General features: G+C 45.2%; 1 protein-coding gene across 7 annotated transcripts in view; it reads left to right on the forward strand.

Annotated features, from left to right (window-relative positions):
* The window catches only part of PIP5K1B (phosphatidylinositol-4-phosphate 5-kinase type 1 beta), a 293599-nt gene that overhangs the window by 167541 nt on the left and 106730 nt on the right, over nucleotides 1–19328 (forward strand). For all 7 annotated transcript variants that reach the window (XM_082696658.1, XM_082696655.1, XM_082696656.1 and 4 more), the window contains 2 exons: nucleotides 8016–8133; nucleotides 17079–17231. In XM_082696658.1, the coding sequence (XP_082552784.1) occupies nucleotides 8016–8133; nucleotides 17079–17231 (271 nt within the window). The remainder of the gene's footprint in view (nucleotides 1–8015; nucleotides 8134–17078; nucleotides 17232–19328) is intronic.

Consider the following 19328-nt stretch of genomic DNA (forward strand, 5'->3'; position numbering starts at 1 on the left):
TTCTTGCAGGTACTGAATATTACGTAACATTTTAACTTCATTGAAATCGTTTTGCAAACACAGTTTCCTTGGACGGGACCCACTGGTCGGGAGCTTTAGCATTTAAATAGCCAGTGATATCACGTGTTCCTGGAAATGAGAGCCCCCCCCCCATGCATTATTTGGCTTTGAACTTGAAGCTGCTCTCAGCTACTGTTTTTGTTTTTGTTTTTGTTTTATTTATTTTCATCTTAGCAGTATTCATTGTTTTTGCACCACACCAGTGCTCCATGCAATCCGTGCCCTCTCCAATACCCACCACCTGGTTCCCCCAACCTCCCACCCCCCACCCCTTCGAAACCCTCCGATTGTTTTGCAGAGTCCATCGTCTCTCATGGTTCAGCTACTGATTTTTAAGGACTGGGCTGTCGTCAGCTGGCTGGCCGCAAAAGACCGTGTGGCCTCGCACGAGGCAGCACAGGCCTCTCTCTGCGGGAAGTGCTCGCCGGAGGGGGACACCAGCAAGGACTCTGGCCTTGGCTTTGTTTTGCTTTGTTCTCGCACTGAAGAGCACTGTCCAGTTCATGAGAGAGGGGACCGATTGCTGTTTCACCGGTTATATCCAGAGTCCTAAGGGACTCCCCCTTGGCTGAATCGGCAGAGGAAATGAACGACACCAAAGTCGGCTTCTCCGGTCCCTGACTCACAAAGGTCCGGTTGGAAGAGTCGGTGGCAGCATTTACCGGTTCCTGGACCCTGGAGGCCCGTGTCCAAGCGGACTGCTGCGCCAGCCCCGCTCGTCTCTCCAGTTCCATCCGCGCCCGTCCCTCGGCCCGCTGCTGGCGCTCACGCTCGCTGAGACGACGGGTTTCATGCTTCGGCTTGGCTGGGCGAGGGGACGCCTCGTGGCTGGGAAAAACATGATTTCTGAGGGTGTGTGTGATGACTTCTCCAGAGGAAATTTGTGTTTGGATCAGGACAGGGCCCATGATCACCTCACCAGTCTGTTGAGGGCCTGTGTGGAACCCAAAGGTAGAGGAAGGGCAAGTTCGCTCCCCTCCTGGGTGGGGCAGGCCTCTTCTCCTGCCCTCAGACTTCAGCTCTCCTGGCTCTGGGGCCTTCCGGCTCGGACCAGGGCTTACACCACGGCTGCCCTGGTTCTCAGACCTTCCAAGTCTGAGCTGGAACTACATGACCAGCTGTCTGGCGTCTCCAGCTTACAGAGGGCAGACCACGGGACCTCTCCCCATCAATAATCCCATGACCATATCTGTCACCCAGGAGTTGTGGACCCCGGTCCTTTGGCCAACGGGCCCCAAACCCACTACTGACAGTTCTAGTTTGCGGTCATGAATTCACCAAATAGAAAATGCGGAAAAATATCAAAGCTCTGGCTCTCAGCTTCCAGACTGGACCCCTTAGGTGCCCTAGAGGTACTGAAATAATCTCTCCCTCCTGCTTCACACCAGATCTCTCCTCCTGGTGCCCCCAAAAGTAGCACTGGGTGATCAGGCTGTGAAACCACAAAGCGAAGGTGTTCACAGTGCACACAAATGAGAATGAGAACGTTCTCGTGGCCGATCCAGCTTCTGTAAGTACAGCTCTGCCCACCTGACCCTGCAGGGGGAAGTCCTCCTGGAGAAGAGCTGTGGTATGCGGCCAGGGGTTCCCCGGTACGTATAACCGAATCCTGGAAAGGGAGACGAGCCTAGGAACGTGAAGTTCAAGTTGAGGCATACCTGTTCACTTCGGACTTTTCCACTGTGTGGTGTGAATCTGATCTCCTGATCTGGTTTGTTCCTGACCAGCTTAGGCCATTACCTCCCCTCCCTGGACTTGGACTTTTTTATCTGCTAAGAGGAAAATGCCAGGTGATGCCTAACGCTTCCTGCAAGCTTCAGCAGTGTGTAATTCTAAGCATCCATCATCATTAAGAAACACATAGTTTTAAATTTAAGAGGAGCAGTGGCTTTGGCCTTAATTGTGGAACTGTCCTCAGAAGAGGTTTCACCCCTTCTGGGCCCGAGACTGGTCCATGATCAAGCTGCTTTTTTGGTTGAAACGAAGGAGAAAAGGACAAGATAAAGTACGCTCTTTTTTTTTTTTTTTTAAGATTTTTATTTATTTATTTGACACAGAGAGAGAGAGAGAGAGAGAGATCACAAGTAGGCAGAGAGGCAGGCAGAGAAGGGGAAGCAGGCTTTCTGCTGAGCAGAGAGCCTGATGCGGGGCTTGATCCCAGGACCCTGAGATCGTGACCTGAGCCAAAGGCAGAGGCTCAACCCACTAAGCCACCAGGCGCCCTAAAGTACGCTCTTTATCCACAGTTTTCCCTTCCTTCCATGGAGTTAACGTACCCTTTCTTTTTTAATTTGACAACTTTAGTACTTTGATTTGGAGTAAAGTCCGAAATCCCACATCAGCCTCCAAATTTTTATTGCTGAGATTTGATCAGCTCATGGGATCCGAACATCTAGAACCACAGCTCAAAACCTCACAGCTGGAATTTCCACAACCTCGATTTTATGTCAAGGCGGGAAAACTTTTTTTTTCCCCCGAAATGCCCTGAAGGAACATAATATAAATTTTAAACTGTGAAGAGGTCATTTTTGCTGAGTGAGTGTAGATGCTGGGCACGGTCTCTATATGGACACCCCCCACCCCCGGCTCTGGCGAGGTCAGCCAGCAGGAGGTGGGACTCGTCCCTGACCACTGGACTCGTGTTCATGCCGCTGGGTTTCCCACGTGTCGACCCTCAGCTCTTCAAGGGAAGGCAGACCCCACGCTCTCTTTAGGAATCCTGATTCTTTGTTTTAGGGAAGGGTTTATCCTCACGCTGCTTTTCAAAGGAGCACTGTGAAAAGTCCCTTTCATTTCATCCTCGGGCCTTTTAACCCAGTGTCCCACTCCGGCGATCGCTGTGGCTAGGGGTCTGCTAGTCCCTGAAGGACTTTTTAGGCACATCCGTGCATCGCCCACATCTTTTTTTCTTTTTGTATATAAATGGTGGATGCCACACACAGTATTCGGCCTGCTGCTGCTTTCACTGAATTTATCCTAAAGCTCTTCCCTGTCACTGTGTAATAAATCTCAAACTAAATAGCTGCGTAGTAGTCCAGGGTGTGGCTGAACGGATCAATCTGACCTACGTCTTCAGAGAGAGACGAAGCTAGTTGGCTTCCAACCGTCTGTCCTTACGAACCAGGCTGGAATGAATAACCATGGACGTGTGTGGTTTTCTACCTACGCTGGTGTGCATGTGGGAAAAATTACAGGCGTGCATTTGCTGGGCCATACAGTTCTATATGTTCGCGATTTTGATAGAAGTTGTGAAAATGGCCCCCATTAAAAAAAAAAATAGCAGCTTACTCTCCACCCATAATGTTTCAGGGTGCCAGTTTTTTTTAACTTTATCAAAATTTTGGATTTTGCCCCTCTCCTATGTATTATAGCCTTAGTGACACTTAATTTTCATTTATTTTATTATAAATATATAAGTATTTGATTATAAATTTAATATATACACATCAATCATACATATTTATAGAAATAAAATTATTTTATTATGAATTTATATATTATATAATATAATATATATAAATATATTTATATTATGTTAAATATGATATATAGTATAATATATAATAAATATATATTTATATATTATTTACATATTTTATATATTATAATTTATATATTTATTATAATTTTATATATTATATATTATTTATATATTATATAAATTTATATATTATATAAATTTATTATAATATTGTAAATTACATATAAAACATATACATTGTATATTTATATTAATATATAGATATTTATATATTATAAATATATTGCATATATTTTATTATTGTAAATGTACAAATATATATTATTTTATTATTTTGTTATAAAGTTTGAACATCTTTGTATATGTTTTGCTTATTTATACCTCCATTTCTGTGAAGTACGTAGTCATGTCTTTGGCTTTTTTTTTTTTAATTAACTTTCTGGTCTTTGACTTTGCTGTTTATAGGAGCTCATTATATTGGGAGATCAGCCCTTTGTCTGCGGGACTAGTTGTGGATATGTCCCATTTTGTCATTTCTTTGATTGCCTTTTTTTTTTTTTTTAAACTCCCCTGTCAACTCATTCTTCGTGTGAAGCGTTCAGGTCTGGGTTGTTTGCCGTCATCACACAGCCTCGATCCTCCAGACGTGTTCAAGGTCCCCACATGCAGGGCGCACAGCCGCTCACGTTCCTGATCACGCTGGCATTGCCTTTCCGGAGGCTCCGTGTGGTGTTCAGGGAGCACAGCTTGTACGTGGCAGAGACAGGAGTTAGACCCAGACTTCCCTGGATTAGAGAGCATCACCACCACTACCTGGCTATTCAGTCTAATTTAAGAGAATGCAAACTGGTCTTCTATTAATCAAAGGGAAGTGAAACTCATAAGATGAAAACTACTAGGAAAGAAGCAAACGAAGAGTGGTACTATCTTAGGACCTACTGCTCAGGAATGTTCCCCTCCATCCGTGCAAACAGCGGTTCAAGATGGTGTAATGTCAGCAAATAATTATTAGTTAATATATGTTAATGATGCCATGAAGAAGTTATTATGTGTGTGATGCCCGTGTTGAGTATAATGTCCTCCGCCTTTCCGTGTTCTCTGTGTATGCAAATATAAGTTGTTAGCTGTCCCCTACAGGCAAGCTGCCTCACAGTTGACTGTCACTGTTGACCCAATCTCTGTATCCCTTGGTGGCCCAAAACAAGCTAGATTTTTTTTTTTTCATTTTTACTGATTTGGAAGATTTTTCCACCAGCTGTTGGGGTGGATACCTACAGAAGTAAATGTTCCCTTTCTCATCCCAGAGGTGCTCTGGGTGTATGTGGGGGGTGGGGCACGTGCCGTCTGCTCTCCAGGGTGAACCCACACTATCCTTTTTAAAGCGCAACTGCATGAACCTCAGTCGTCAGGGAGATTGCGAATCCAGGGGAAACTTGCAGTGGATGGTGGTTTTAGGGAGAGGTGAGCAGCCCAAGAAGCTCAGAATAACCACAAATAAAAGTAATAATAAATATTCTCTCCTCAGGGATAGAATCTTGGGTCTCCAACTGCATAAGAATAAGCCGTTTAAAGAAAAACTCCAGGGTCATCTGGGTGGTTTAGTCAGTTAAGCCTCTGCCTTCTGCTCAGGTCATGATCCTGGAGTCCCAGGAGGGAGTCCTGCATCGGGCTCCCTGCCCAGCGAGGAGTCTGCTTCTCCCTCTGCCCCTCCCCCATCATGTTCTCTCTCTCTCTCTCTCTCTCTCTCACGCTCTCTCTCCCTCAGAGAAATAAATAAAATCTTAAAAAAAAAAAAAAAAAGGAAAGAAAAAGAAAAACTCCAGGGGCACATGGGTGGTGCATTTGGTTAAGTGTCTGACTCTTGGTTTTGACTCTGGTCATGACCCCAGGGTCAGGCGATTGAGCCCCATGTCAGGCTCTGCACTTAGTGGGGAGTCTGCTTGAGATTCTCTCTCTCCCTCTGCCTCTCCCTCCCCCGCCATGCTCTCTCTCTCTCTCTCTCTCAAATTAACAAATGTTTTTAAAAATCTCTTTTCTTAAATAAAAAGAGAAAGAAAAACTCCAAAGAAGTAAGACTACTGGGGTTTTATTCTCTGGATGTTGACGGTAATGCAATGAGCTCTAATGGAACTAGACTGTGGCTGAGTGAGGTAGAAAGGGGAGAAGAGAGTGGAAGAAATAAGTTGGCAACGCTCTTGGCCCACCGAAACCACCCCCCACCCCTTCAGGACCCAAGGCATCATGCTTGCCTTTGCTAGCTTGCATGGGTAGGGAAGGATGTCAGAGGCCACTCTGAGGCTCTGATTTTACCCCTTATTTCTGCATAGCCCGCACATTCAAATGACTTGATGTCATGTGAGTTCCAGAACTATTCCTCTTGACAATCCCAGAGGACCTGACTTATGTGTCCCCTTATAAATCTCAAGAATGAGGAAATGTTCACATGTAATGCCCGGGGAACACACATGAATTGTGAGTGTTCACTGAACTGGCCTAGGGCAGTGGGGACTGTTCAGGTGAGGCGGTGAACTGGGGCCATTCCACACACCGAGCTGGCACAGAGGGGCTGCTCCTGTCCTAGGCAGTCCTGGGTCCTGTGCCCTAAAGGGCAAGCCTTACCTCTGAAAATAAGACACATTGTCTGCGGTTGGTCCCTGACAACACAAGCCAACTGTTGGCTCTTGGAGTCCCCAGAGGAAGCAGGCGTCCGTGACCCTGCAGGAGGACGATCTGACTTCAGTGGCTACGTCAAACAGATAATCTCCTAAATAGTTCTTAAGCATGATTTTTTTATTATGGTGATTTTTAAAAAATTAATTCATTTTAATTTCTGGTGTAATCAACATACAGTGTTATTTTGGTTTCAAGTGTGCCATATAGCGATTCAGTAATTCTGTACATCACTCAGTGCTCATGGTGCCAAGGGTACTTTTTGTCCCCATCACCGCTGTCCCCATCTCCCCTGCCACCTCTTCCCTGGTACATCTGTGTGTTCTCTATAGTAAAGAGCCTGTCGCTTAGTTTGTCTGTCTTTATTTTGTTTCTTAAATTCCACATATAAGTGAAATCATACAATACGTGTCTTGGACTTCCATCACTTAGCATTACTTTCTCTAGGTCTGTTCGTGTTGCAAATGGCAAAATACCGTTCTTTTTTTTTTTTTTTTTTAATTTTATTCATTTATTTGACAGAGATCACAGGTAGGCAGGCAGAGAGAGAGGAGGAAGCAGGCTCCCTGTTGAGCAGAGAGCCCGATGCGGGGCTCAATCCCAGGACCCTGAGATCATGACCTGAGTGGAAGACAGAGGCTTTAACCCAGGGAGCCACCCAGGCGCCCCAATACCGTTCTTTTTGAGGCTGTCATATTCCATTGTCTGTGGAGACCAGTGATTGTTTACCCTACCTCTTGACTTTTGAACGTAAGAATGAGGTTTACTGTTGTAGCATTATCTTGAAAACTCATACTTTCAGTCAGAAAATACTTATCAATGATGTGCCAGGTACTGATAAAAAATTTGACTGCCCTGAAGTGGATTCTAAGTGTTTGTTGCATGCTGAAAGCCTTTTCATTTGCACGGTGTTATTTGTATCCACAAAAATCAGACCAGGACAAAGCAGCCTAGAGCCTTGATGCCCCACTTAGAAAAGAGATCTTGAACCCCTCTATAAAACTGTGTTCCTCACTGCCTGGTTTTTACTTTTCACAATGAAAACTTTTAGTACGGGTAGATGAGGCGGCTTGTCGGATGTCACAAGAAATGTATTACAGTTGTAGTCAAAAGAATAAAATGAATGATAAACCTCAACATTCAGGCTAGTAGATCCCTCCAAGGAGAAAGAGTGTTTTACAATCAATAAAAAATACAGGAGGCAATTCAACTATATAGATATTTTATTTTGTAAGCAGCATTTTGGCTTCATGAGAATTCACTGGTTTATTTCTTCATACCTTTTATATATCATAAATATTGCACAGGAATTTTCGGAGGTGAACTCAGAAGGCGGGGGGAGATAATGATGTATCTGGGAATGGAAATATGGTTTTAAAAATCTCTAAAATATTTAAGGTCTCTTTTCCTATAAATATGGATGTAAGAAAGAGCTCAGATTCAGGATTCATCTCTTTCCAGTGTGACGTTTTTGTCAGTGACATATTTTTTAAAGTATTTCCCTTATTCCTAAACTGTGTATCCAATATTCATGGCCCCCCCCAAAAAAAAAGCTAAGGACACACTGTGATTGGTAGGGGTCACCTGCTTGGCATGGTCCCTGCTGAATTAGCATCTGATTTTACCTGATGGCTGTTGCCCTCTGTGACATGAGCTCAGAGGGGTCCACAATCGGGGCATGTTTTTTTGGCAGGGAAATTGGCCCAGGACCAATCGAGCTAGTATTTGAAGTCAAAATTGCCTTTGCTAATGCTCTTTCTCTCTCTCTCTTGCTTTTTTTTTTTTTCTTTTTCTTTAACTACAGTGAAGGGAGCAATCTGACCCCAGCTCATCATTACCCAGACTTCAGGTTTAAGACATATGCTCCACTAGCGTTCCGATATTTCAGAGAACTTTTTGGTATCAAGCCTGATGATTACTTGGTAAGAACCTGTTATTTTCCTTCCTCTCCAGGAATGTGTGATATAAACATTTGTCTCGTAGCAACAGTGACAAGGGGCTTGTGTCTCTTGTTTTAATAAAGCTCGGGAGCGTAGTCAAAGGTCCAGGTTTCAAAACGACGATAAATTTAGCTTCAGGAAGTGTGATTGGCCTCTGCCGCCTTCACTGATAGCTACAAAATCTGCTTTAGTCCTAGATATTGAAATAATTGTGGGATTGGTTGCTACTTCAGATGATTATTCTACCAGATATATTATAATGAGCTCTAAATATGCCTGTGAATTTTGCTGATTGGATTCTATTTGAAAGCCTTCCTGTTTTAATTGCCATATTTACACAAGTTGTCTCAAACCTGCCTTGGCCCACAGCCATTTTCACCTTGACCTACAACTTGAATGCCATTTCAGAGATGCTAAGTAGTTTTGTTCTCAACATCTCTTGATGCAAACTCTTTTTAAATGTGTCTTTCTCTGGTACAGGACATATTCTGCCCCTAGGCTTGTCTTTTCTCTGCATCATATTTCTGGCACGCAGCAGGTACGGAACACGGCAGCCTTTTTGGGAGGTGGTCTGATGTGATCTCAGATTGCTACCTTTATTCCTGTTCAAGGAGCCAGGAACTTCCTTTTTGTTTCAAGGGGAAAAATGGTTTATTTCGTAATTTGATCACTGTTAACACCCTGGGGCTCTTCAAAATTGGTTTTCAAGAAGCTGTAGGAAGAGTGCCATCAAATATTTATCGTTCACCCCATTCTGAATGATCTTAATAAGACTTGAGCCAGATCCTGGAATAAAGCTTTGCTGGGAAAGTATGGCAGCATTTATCCCTTGGAACAAAGAGTATTTAAACTGCATTTTATAATTTGGGTAAGATGTACGTGATAAAATTCACAACTGATTCTGTTCTGTGCTGATGAAAACCTGTGCATCTGCGACCCTCTCCTTTTTTTTTTTTTCCAAGTTTTTTTTAACTCCAGTTAGTTAACATGCAGTGTTGAATGAGTTGCGGGTGTGCAACATAGTGAATCACCAGTGTTCATCACAACAGGTGCACTCCTTGACGCCATCACCTATTTCTCCCATCCCCCAACCCCCCCCCCACTCTGGTATGACCCCCTTCTTTAGTTGGGCTCTAAGAAACTCCTGTGACTTCCGCCCCATGAGATGATACTTGCTCCTTGAGGCACAGTAAAAAGGCTTCAGAGCAGTGGGGAGTAGAAAGTCCCTGGCCATCCTCCTGCTCTTAAGTGTGTTCCTCCAAGTAAGCAGCTTTCCATCTTGCCATGCCCCACTCACTGAGGTATCTGCTGTCCCCACCCAGCACCTCCAACCTGCCCTCACCAGCTACTCCGGGACACAAAGCCACACATCTGAGGGGTGGGAAGTGGCGTGGGTGTGTGTAGATATGTTCTAGAAAAGATGTCTTCGGTTCCTGACCATTCTATAATTATTGAGCGTCACTGTCATTCAGGAAACACGTTTGGGAAGCTCAGTGGGGTCTTGATACCGTCTTACTGAAAACAAGATTGTGCTCTGATCTCTTGCCACGCATTGGAAGTCAGTGGGTGCTCCTTCTGAATTTCCTTGAGCTTCCGCTAGCCAAGGAGATGCCATACACTTGTGCTTCAGAGCACAGATCCAGTCAGTGTGATGACCGTCTGTCCATCTGCCCTCCTCCCTGGCCCCTCCTGCGGTCACTGAGCTGCAGGCTGGGAAGCCCACTCTTGTACTCATCTGTCTCACAAAATCACTTTCTTGGAGGAAGGCCTTTTCCTGATCAATGACGCACAGGGCTTCACAGCTTCCCAGTGAGCCTTTAGACTGGCAGAGTTACTTACGTCATGAGGTTAGAGACTGCGCAGAGGAGCACAGAGCACGATGGCTTCTCAGAGCCGAAGTCTTTCTTCACGTAGCTGGCAAAAGGTGATTTAATCAGTCAGTACTTTGAGCACTTACTGTGATAAAAATGCTTGGCTACGAATTACGGGGAGATTCAAAAATGATAAGTCATGATACTCAGAGAACTTAAAATCCAGCTGAAATGATGATTTGCTTATGTGGGAGAATCACAAACTTTACCGGGCAGTAACTAGACAGTCAGTACCCAAGGTTGTCGGAGGAGGGGGCAGGGAGCCTCTGTCTGTTGTACCAAGGATGAGGAGGGCTTCTTCTGGGTGTGAAGTGGTTTAACTGTGATGTAGAAATTTAGAAGGGATTTGAGTAGGTGGAAAAGAAGGGAAGCATAATCAGAGGAGGGGAGGTGGGACCAGAGACCCAAATGCTTATGTGTTTAGAAGCACTTTGGGTGGACCAAGATGGCGGGGAGAGGAAGGTTTGGATCAGGAAGTTGGAAAGACGGGGCCAGATCATGCAAATAAACAGTTTGTTTGTTTGTTTGTTTTTTTAATTATAGGAAGCTGGTGAAATTTAAAGAGAGACTACATACTCGATGATGTTGAGGAATTGGGTATTCGGTGGGATGATGGTATTCTGGTTCTGTTTTCAAAGAGGAGCATTTGGCTTTTTGAGACACGCGCTGAAGTTTCTGTGGGTCGATCATGTGACGTCTGGGGTTTGCTTGGAAAGAATCTGAGGGAAGCAGGCAGAGGGGTGATTGGCTTGTAGCGGAGACAAGACTGGCCGGGAGTTGATCATTGTGGAAGCTGGAGGGATGGTAGAGAGATGTTAATTACGCAGGTCTCTTACTTTTATGTAGGTTTGAAGTTTTCTATAATGAAGACTTGGAGGGTGGGGGAGAAAAAGGCAGGAACAGGCAGGTCAGAGTGCTTTTGTCTGATTCCGTTTTTGTACCTCTCTGTAACCAGACCCATCTCTGGGATCTGCAAAAAACCAGACAAAGGTCTTGTAGCTGAACATGGCTGCCTGGACCCCAATGGTTACGGCCGCCTACCTGTGGGCACTGAGACTCCCACTGGGGACACCCCAGCCCAGAACTAGAAGTTCACCTCCAAACCCTTCAACTGAAAAACCCCAGCCTGTGATTCAAAGTGTGGTAGATGAAGAAAGGGCTTTGAACCTGGCGTGATACGCTTCCCAGAATTAGGTATAACCTCAGACTTCTTAGCACAACCATTCATTGTAGATGAACGGGCTAAAGCTGGGCTCGGAGAGGTCCCCAAGGTTACCCACTCTGGTGGGCACACAGTCTGGACCCGAAAAAGCATCCCCCAGCCCTCTCCCCGCATGCTTGTCCATTGACCCGCTGGCCCCCCGGGCCACGGAGTCTCAGACCTCTCCTTCAATGTGATCTCACCCTCACGCTCCCTCAGCCACCAGACTGTGAGGTGTCCGTTCTGAAACATCTGGCCAGAGGAGTCAGCACCTCCAACAAAGCATTCTTTGGAAGAGTTAAGTCCAGATGAAGTAAAGGAGAATCAAATAAGACCACCATGAAAAAAACTGTGTGAAGGAAAAAAAATAAAGTATCATCCTGAGCACAGAGTCCATCCTGGCATCTATCAGACGGGCTCATCAAACCCGTATCTGTGAAGATCTACTGACCTAAAAGGGGGAAGAGATGGTAGCGTTCTACAATAATGGTAACTCTCCAGAAAGGTCGACTCTTGAATCCCCATGACATGCTTTGCTTTGTGCTCTTGCATCTGGATTTGAGCCTGAATTATTCTGTTTTGTTCTCAGTCCCATGAAGGTTCACACGGGCATGCCAATTGCACGTTTCATGTTGGAACATGCATCATGTGGATCGTGAGAGCGCACACCCGAGTGCTGGTGTGTGCCCTGCACGGGGACACACTTCCTTGCTTACTTGTTCCAAAATAAATGCCTCCCAAGAGAAGGTCAAGGGCCTCCAGAGCACGTTTTTTCCCCCGCATCTCTGCTTGGACAACAAGCCCTTGGTTTGATTTCCTGCTCCCCCAGGTGCCCCAGTGTTCCAGAATTCGGCATGATTTACATGATGTCCTTCCAGACTCACGGGCACCAGTGGAGAGCAGGGGGGTGAATATTTCACACTATCGGGGGGAAGAAAATGGCAGGAAGAATGATCTCCACCACGCTGAGCCGGTTTACATTGTTAACTTGCCTTGGCGGGGCCCAGCAGGGTTGTACTTTGTGGCCTTTCCAGTGGGGATCTTCGGGAGGCCCTGCAGGAAATCGAAGGAAGAGAATGGATGCATTGGAACAGCTCGCACAAAAGAAAGGGCCTGCGGGAAAGTGCAGAAGACATGGGCGTCCACGTGGGCCTTGTGGATCGAGGCTAATTAAAATGTTCCCGTCCTGCCTCTTTATTTGCTCTTTAGTGGCACCGTTGCCCAGAAGGTCGGTCACCAGGTTCTAGGATGAGAACTGCAGAATTGCAGGTGACAAGACTGGGAGTCATGGCTTCCTGATGCCAGTCGTCTGCGCACTGATGCTCCGTTGTTGTGACCCCCACCAGAGTTCAGACAGTTTCTTTTTGCGTGCATATTACTGTGTAAATTACCTAATAGAGGACTGTTCAACAAGTAACCAACGAACTACTTCCCCTATAATGTCACTGCTTATAGAAGAATTTGAGACTTTAATTGGAAACAGATGTTCGGGTCTGAATCCGGTTGTCTCTAGACAGCTCCTCCTGAATCACCTCCTAATTTCCCTATTTGCAGCCTCTCGTTTCTGCGTTCTGTGTTATCGCTGCCCTTCCACAGCATCGACTCCTATCCGTAAGAAGGTTGTGTGCCAGGACCTCCAAGCCCGTAAACCAGAGAATCAGAATTCCTAAAGAGAGTGCGGGGTCTGCGCTCACTCTTTCTAAGAGCTTTGGGTCCACACCTTTGTTTGCCCGCGTCTCAGATTCGTGATTGCGCAAAAGATGCGTCTTGGTTCTCGACTCACTAGGAGTGTCGTGCTGTATCTGTGGGTAGCCCTCTGGTCGTCGGAGTTGGGCCTGAGGCATGGCCAGCTCTTGCTCACCTGAAAGGGGTCTGCCCTCCTCCCCCGTGCACGGTCACGCAGCAAGAACTAGGAACAGGGATAACCCCGTGGTCACTCTTTGCCAGCGGCTTTAAAAGCACCCACTTCAAAAGCTTCCAGCTGCTCTCCTGGAGATCTTGTTAGCGTCGTTTTAGAGATGAGGTTCCTTGGACTCTGGGTGACAGGGCTTGATTTAAAAAAAAAAAAAAAAAAAAAGGTGCTTCCTGGGGTGCCTGGGTGGTGCAGTGGGTCCAGGGCCAGACACTTGATTTCGGCTCAGGTCATGATGTCAGGGTCCTGAGATCCAGCCCCACGCCGGGCTCTGCACTCAGCACAGAGTCTGCCTGAGATTCTCTCTCTCTCTCTCCCTCTGCTCCTCTTTCTCTCTTTATCTCTCTAAAATAAATATTTTTTTTTAAAGGGGTCGGGAAGTGATTTCAAGTCCCAGGCCTGTCCAACTGATGAGCTTTCCACACGGGTCCCGCACCCACAACAGGGAAAACACCCTCTGTTTCCCCGGGGGCGTTCATGGCATTCTGTATGTGGTCTTGGGGCTATTTTTGTTTTCCTTCCTCATCTCTAAGTCACCCATCATGGCAGAGGCTCTCACTCTGCTCGGCGTGGAAGCATCAGGAAGCCAGCCTAGAAGAAAGAGAAGTTGGAAAACGGAAGTTGCCCTGACTTTCAGAAAGGCCACACACACTCGCTGCTTTCTTTCCTTAGAGAATTTTGTCTCCCTTATTCTTGTGACTTCCAAAGCAAGCTAATTGGAAGTCAGCATCTAGAAACTGCCTTTTCATTGTTGTTCTCCTGGTTTCTCCCTTCTCCGTCTTCCTCCCCCCACGTCCTACTCCCCGCCTTTCAGATTTCTCTGTGATGGGGACTTCGCTCTTCAGAAGCCCAGCTGAAAAAGCATTGGGGCATGTTCTAGATGTTTCCATCTTTGGGACCCAATTCTTTCCATCCACGGGGGCTGGTCTGGTCTCACATGCTGGGTCCTGACCTTTTCTTCTGCTCTCAGTGTTTCTCTGGTCAGTAGTGGGAATTGTTAGTTGATAAACACTGAGCCCCATGGCCCCAAATTTTACTTCCCTGCAGGATTTTTGGCATTTGGTTGGATTGATAGCCCTTCACTTGTTGGTGGCGTATGGCGTTCAGCCACAGTTCGACAAAAATTTATTTAGTGCCTGCCATATGCGTCGTACGTATCCCTGCCTGAGAGCCGTGTGGTTTGTGCTGGCCCGGAGCTCTGCAGTCTGCTGGGGACATGGAATAAGAAATGGGCATTTGAGGTATTTTGTGGTAACTTCCATGATGAGAACATCCAGTGCCAGGAAGAAGATGATCTAGACTCATGGGACCAAGAAGAGTTTTCTGGAATAAGTGCCATCCATCAGATGCTGAAAGCCTGAGTCACATAAGGGCTTCCTCACTGAGCCCCAGGCCTCTCTTGTCCCCTGACAGTGGCTTCTCAGCGCAGCAGACAGAGTGGTCCTCTGCTCCAGACCTTCCTCTGGCTTTCAGCTCCCTTAGAGAAAAAGTCCGCATCCGTGCAGTGACCTGTGCCACGCTCTGTGGTCTGGCCCACGTGCTCGTTGCTCTCCTGACTCCCTCGGCTCTGGCCGCAGGTCTCCTGGCTATGCCTTGAACTCCCCAGGTCTCGGGACCTTTGTAACTGCCCTCCCCTCTCCTGGACACATCCTTCCCCCAGACGGCCACGGGCCTCTGCTCCAATGCCTCCTTCTCAGGGAAGCTTCCAGTGGCCAGCAGTACTCGAAATTCATGGTAAACCACCCTCAGTCCCTGCTGGCCCTCCATCTCCTGTCCATGCCCCATCTTCTCCATAGCACTTACCATGTCCTGATACATAATTTCTTACTTGTTTCCTACCTGCTTTCTCCTGCTGGGATCCAAGCTTCCTGAATGCCTGGGACATTACAGCTGCCCAGGACCCGTTTTCTCAATGCTAAATGAATTCATGAATGAGGAGTAGTCAGCCAGGTGAGGGTAGAAGAGAGGTGAGTCTTGGTAGAGGAAGATGTAGAATCCCAGTCGTTGAGAGTCTTTGGCACATTTGAGGCAAGGGGACGTGGCTGTCTGTGACTAGAGCTAGATTTTAAAGAGGGAAGTGATAAAGGAGAAGGCTGGAGAGCAGGGCTGGGCCACACATGGCCTTGACAACTGTGGTGGGAAATCTGGGTGTTATCTTCTAGCCAGATGGTAGAAACCACTGGAAGACAGGAAGACACAGGAGGATAAGATCCGATTGGCATTTTAGAAACATCTCTGGCTTCCTGGTAGAAAACGCACAAGAGAAGTCAAGAGTGGATCCTTGAGGCCAGGTTGAGTCTCCCACAGTAATGAAGGCACGATGTGAAACTACTGGACTTAGGGTATGAGCACAAGAGAGGGCATGAAGGGGACAGATATAATCAATCGTCTGGGTATGAAAGGTGAGGAAATGGGAAGCATCAAGGATGATGCCCAAGTTTCCAGTTGGGGAACAAAATGAGGAAGAGAGAGAATATAGAGATTGGGGGCGGGGGCGTGATCTAGAATCACCATGTGTGGTTGGGCAAGTTGTGCTCTGCCCAAGAATATGTGGCTAAGCTAAAGGAGTAGAGACAGGAATCCAGCCCTTCTAATCCGGAGCCTTGTGTCTGACCCAGGGCTACATCTGCCAGAAGAAAAAGGAGCCTTTGAAAGTGTTCTGGCCTAGAGCTACAGCTGTTAAGAGTCCTCTCCTTATTGAAACTGTGCATGGATGACATCTTTTGGGAAAGTAAATCGTGAAAAGAGAAAAGGTGTTGGTGTTCGTGTGACAAAAGCACAGTATGAGTCATACCTTCAGTTGTTAAGTGACAGACACTTGCCGGAAACAGCACTGTAGACCACAGCATTGTTTGCATTATTTCATTGGACAAATGTGATGACTGATGATTCTCTCAGTGATGCTGCCGGTGGGGGGGTGGTTTCAGAAGGCATTTCTGTTTCTCATAGAATCATTAGGATAAATGGATCAATTAAAGTTTTAGAAACCTTGAAGAGGGGCACCTGGGTGGCTCAGTGGGTTGGGCCGCTGCCTTCGGCTCGGGTCGTGATCTCAGGGTCCTGGGATCGAGTCCCACAGAGAGTCTCTCTTCTCAGCAGGGAGCCTGCTTCCTCCTCTCTCTCTCTCTCTGTCTGTCTGCCTCTCTGCCTACTTGTGATCTCTCTCTATCAAGTAAAAATAAATAAAATCTTAAAAAAAAAAAAAAAGAAACCCCAAAGAGCCCTCTGAGTGGAACCTTCTTTGAAAGCTCATGGCAGAGAACTTCCTACTTCAGAATGGTCTAGATGTGCAATCCTATGATTTTCCTCCTTGGAGTCTTCATGTACAGTGAATGTATTTTTAAAATTTTTTATTTAAAATTCAATTTAATTAGTATATAGTGTAGTATTAGTTTCAGAGGTAGAACTTGGGGATTCATCAGTGGCATGTAAACACCCAGTGCTCATTCGCTCACGTGCCCTTTTTAATGCCCATCACCCAGTTACCCCTTCCCCTTCTCCCCGCCTAGTTTATTTCCTTGCGTTAAGAGTCTCTTATGGTTTGCCTGCCTCTCTGTTCTCATCTTATTTTTCCTTCCCTTCCCCTATGTTCTTCTGTTTTGTTTCTTAAATTCCGCCTAAAAGCGACATCATATCATTGTTTTTCTCTGCTTGACTTACTTCACTTAGCATTAATACCCTCTACTTCCATCCACCTCCACGTTGCAATGGCAAGATTTCCCTTCTTTTGATGGTTGCGTAATGTTCCATTGTATATATATACCACATCTTCTTTATCCATTCATCTGTTGATGGACATCTGGACTTGTTCCCTAGTTTGGCTCGGTGGGCATTGCTGCTATCAACATTGGAGTGCACATGCGCCTTCAAATCATGATGTCTGTATCCTCTGGAGAAATACCTAGTCGTGCATTTTTAATTATTTATTTATTTACCCCTGCAGTATTCCATCTGCAGTGAACCTCTAATAGAGCTGTCCAACCCCGGAGCCAGTGGATCCTTGTTTTTTGTGACCAGTGATGATGAATTTATCATCAAAACCGTTCAGCATAAAGAAGCTGAATTCCTTCAGAAGCTACTGCCAGGCTATTACATGGTAAGTAACTGTCCATAATTAAAACTCCTACATGAGATGTAATTACTTTCCACAAGGTTTTTTTTTTCCCCCTATGCTTTTTTATAGTAACCCTCTGGCATGTTTCTTTCTCTTGGGTGAGCTTTGTTTTGCATTTGGATTCTACCGTGACTGTTGTTGAATAGATTTTACCAAGTAGAACTGTTAGCAGAGGTTAGTTGACTCACACAGTTCTGGGTTCAAATCCCAGCTTAGCCATTAGTAAATGGTATGACCACAAGGAAGCCATAGAACCTCTGAGCTGTAGTCTCCTCCATCTTTCAAAGCTGTGAAATGCCTGTCTTGGAAGCTTGTTGTGATAGAGAAAGATTACAGGGTGTGAGATAAAGGAGGCAGTGCCTTGCCAAGTTCTGGGCTCCCAGTCCAGAGGCATAATGTGAATGCTTAGCATTCATTGAGCGCTAAGCTATATGTGAAACACAGCTGTAAAAATATTATTTAATTCCCAAATCTGCTGGAGATGAATCACACATATAAATACAGGGATCAGAAATCGAAATGAAATCTCAGTGGACAGGATGGATGGGATTTATGATCCTGAACAAAACTGGGAAAATTTTTTAGAGCCTATTGTCTACTTTATATGAGAGAGCACAGAAGATCCGGAAAAGCAAGAAAAATGCAACCAACTCTCATTCTTTGCCCAAGGTACATATTACTAATATTCAGTATATGTCCTTCCTGATGTATTCTGTTCATATGCACATTTTTTGTGAATAATGTGAAAGTGGGATCAAATGGTCATTGCACTTTACTAACCTGCTAAGTAAGTAGATCTTAAGCATGTAGATTGCTACACTTAGGGGAACTAGTCTCTTGTTCTAGAACTGCATTGTCCAATAGGGCATTCATTAGTCATATGCAGCTATTAACTTGAAATTAGTTGAAGTTAAATGAAATGGTAAGATCAAGCTGGACAAGTGGTTTATCCCAATCATGTAAGCTAGTATAACAAATAGTGTAATTCATCCAGTTAACAAGAAAAAATGTCAACATCTTGTGGTAATCCAAATAAATGTTGCGTAGAAACCAAGGCGTTCAAAATTCAACAGCTTCTCCTGCTTAAAATTCTTTAAACTGGCAGGGAAGTTTTAACATAAATTAATTGACACACACATTATGCATTTATCAGTCCCCAGGAGTTACATAGTACCTCATGGAGAAGAACAAGAGCCGTTTCATTGGAAATAATGGGAAAAGATAAGGATGCCCTCCATCATTGGTCCTTTCCGCTACATTTGCAAGAATCTCTAGCAATAACTTTTTGAGTACAAAAAGAAACAGAAAAGTGTAAATACTCTTCTCTTGTAAATAATGCAATTAAAAATGAGCAAAACTTCAAGAAAATTAGCCAGCAGTTTCTAGAGGTAACGAGAGCCCAGCAGATTTGCAGGATGTAAGATATATCTATGCAATCCATTGTATTCCATTATGTAGATCATCTAGAATAAGTAGAATAGAAGGGAGAAAAATGAGATCCTGTTTATGAGGACAATAACTTACAACGAACGTTATTAGAATAAAAATACAAGTGAATGAAGGCAGACTATCATTCTGGTCAGGAAAGCAAGTAATAGTTAGCACTATAATGTCTGAGCAATAACCCCAACAGAATTTTTGTAATAGGAACTCTAAAATACTTGAGTCTGTAAAAATAAATATATAAGAACAATATGAAAGAAATTACAAGTTGTTATTGAAGGGCATAAAACAAAGTTATGACATAATGAGACACAATTCGTTCCTGAACTCAGTGTTGTAAGGATTTCAGTTCTCCAAATCATGTTCTAAACCCAGTCTGATTCCAACCAAGAATGCCAGTAGGGCTGCATCTCTGAGAAAACACCAAGTGTCATGGGACTCCAATGTTGTGGGTGGGCTAGGGGTCCCAGGGGCCATGCAAAGACACAGTGGCTTCTCTGTGGGCCAAAGACAAGGAGCGGATCCCTGTCACCAAGCTGGGCCTCCTGGTCAATGACGTGAAGATCAAGTCCTGGAGGAGATATTTTTCTTCTCAAGGAATCTGAGATGGTTGACTTTTCCTGGGGACACCCATCA

This window comes from Mustela nivalis (assembly GCF_964662115.1).
Source record: "Mustela nivalis genome assembly, chromosome: 13".
Classification (NCBI taxonomy): domain Eukaryota; kingdom Metazoa; phylum Chordata; class Mammalia; order Carnivora; family Mustelidae; genus Mustela; species Mustela nivalis.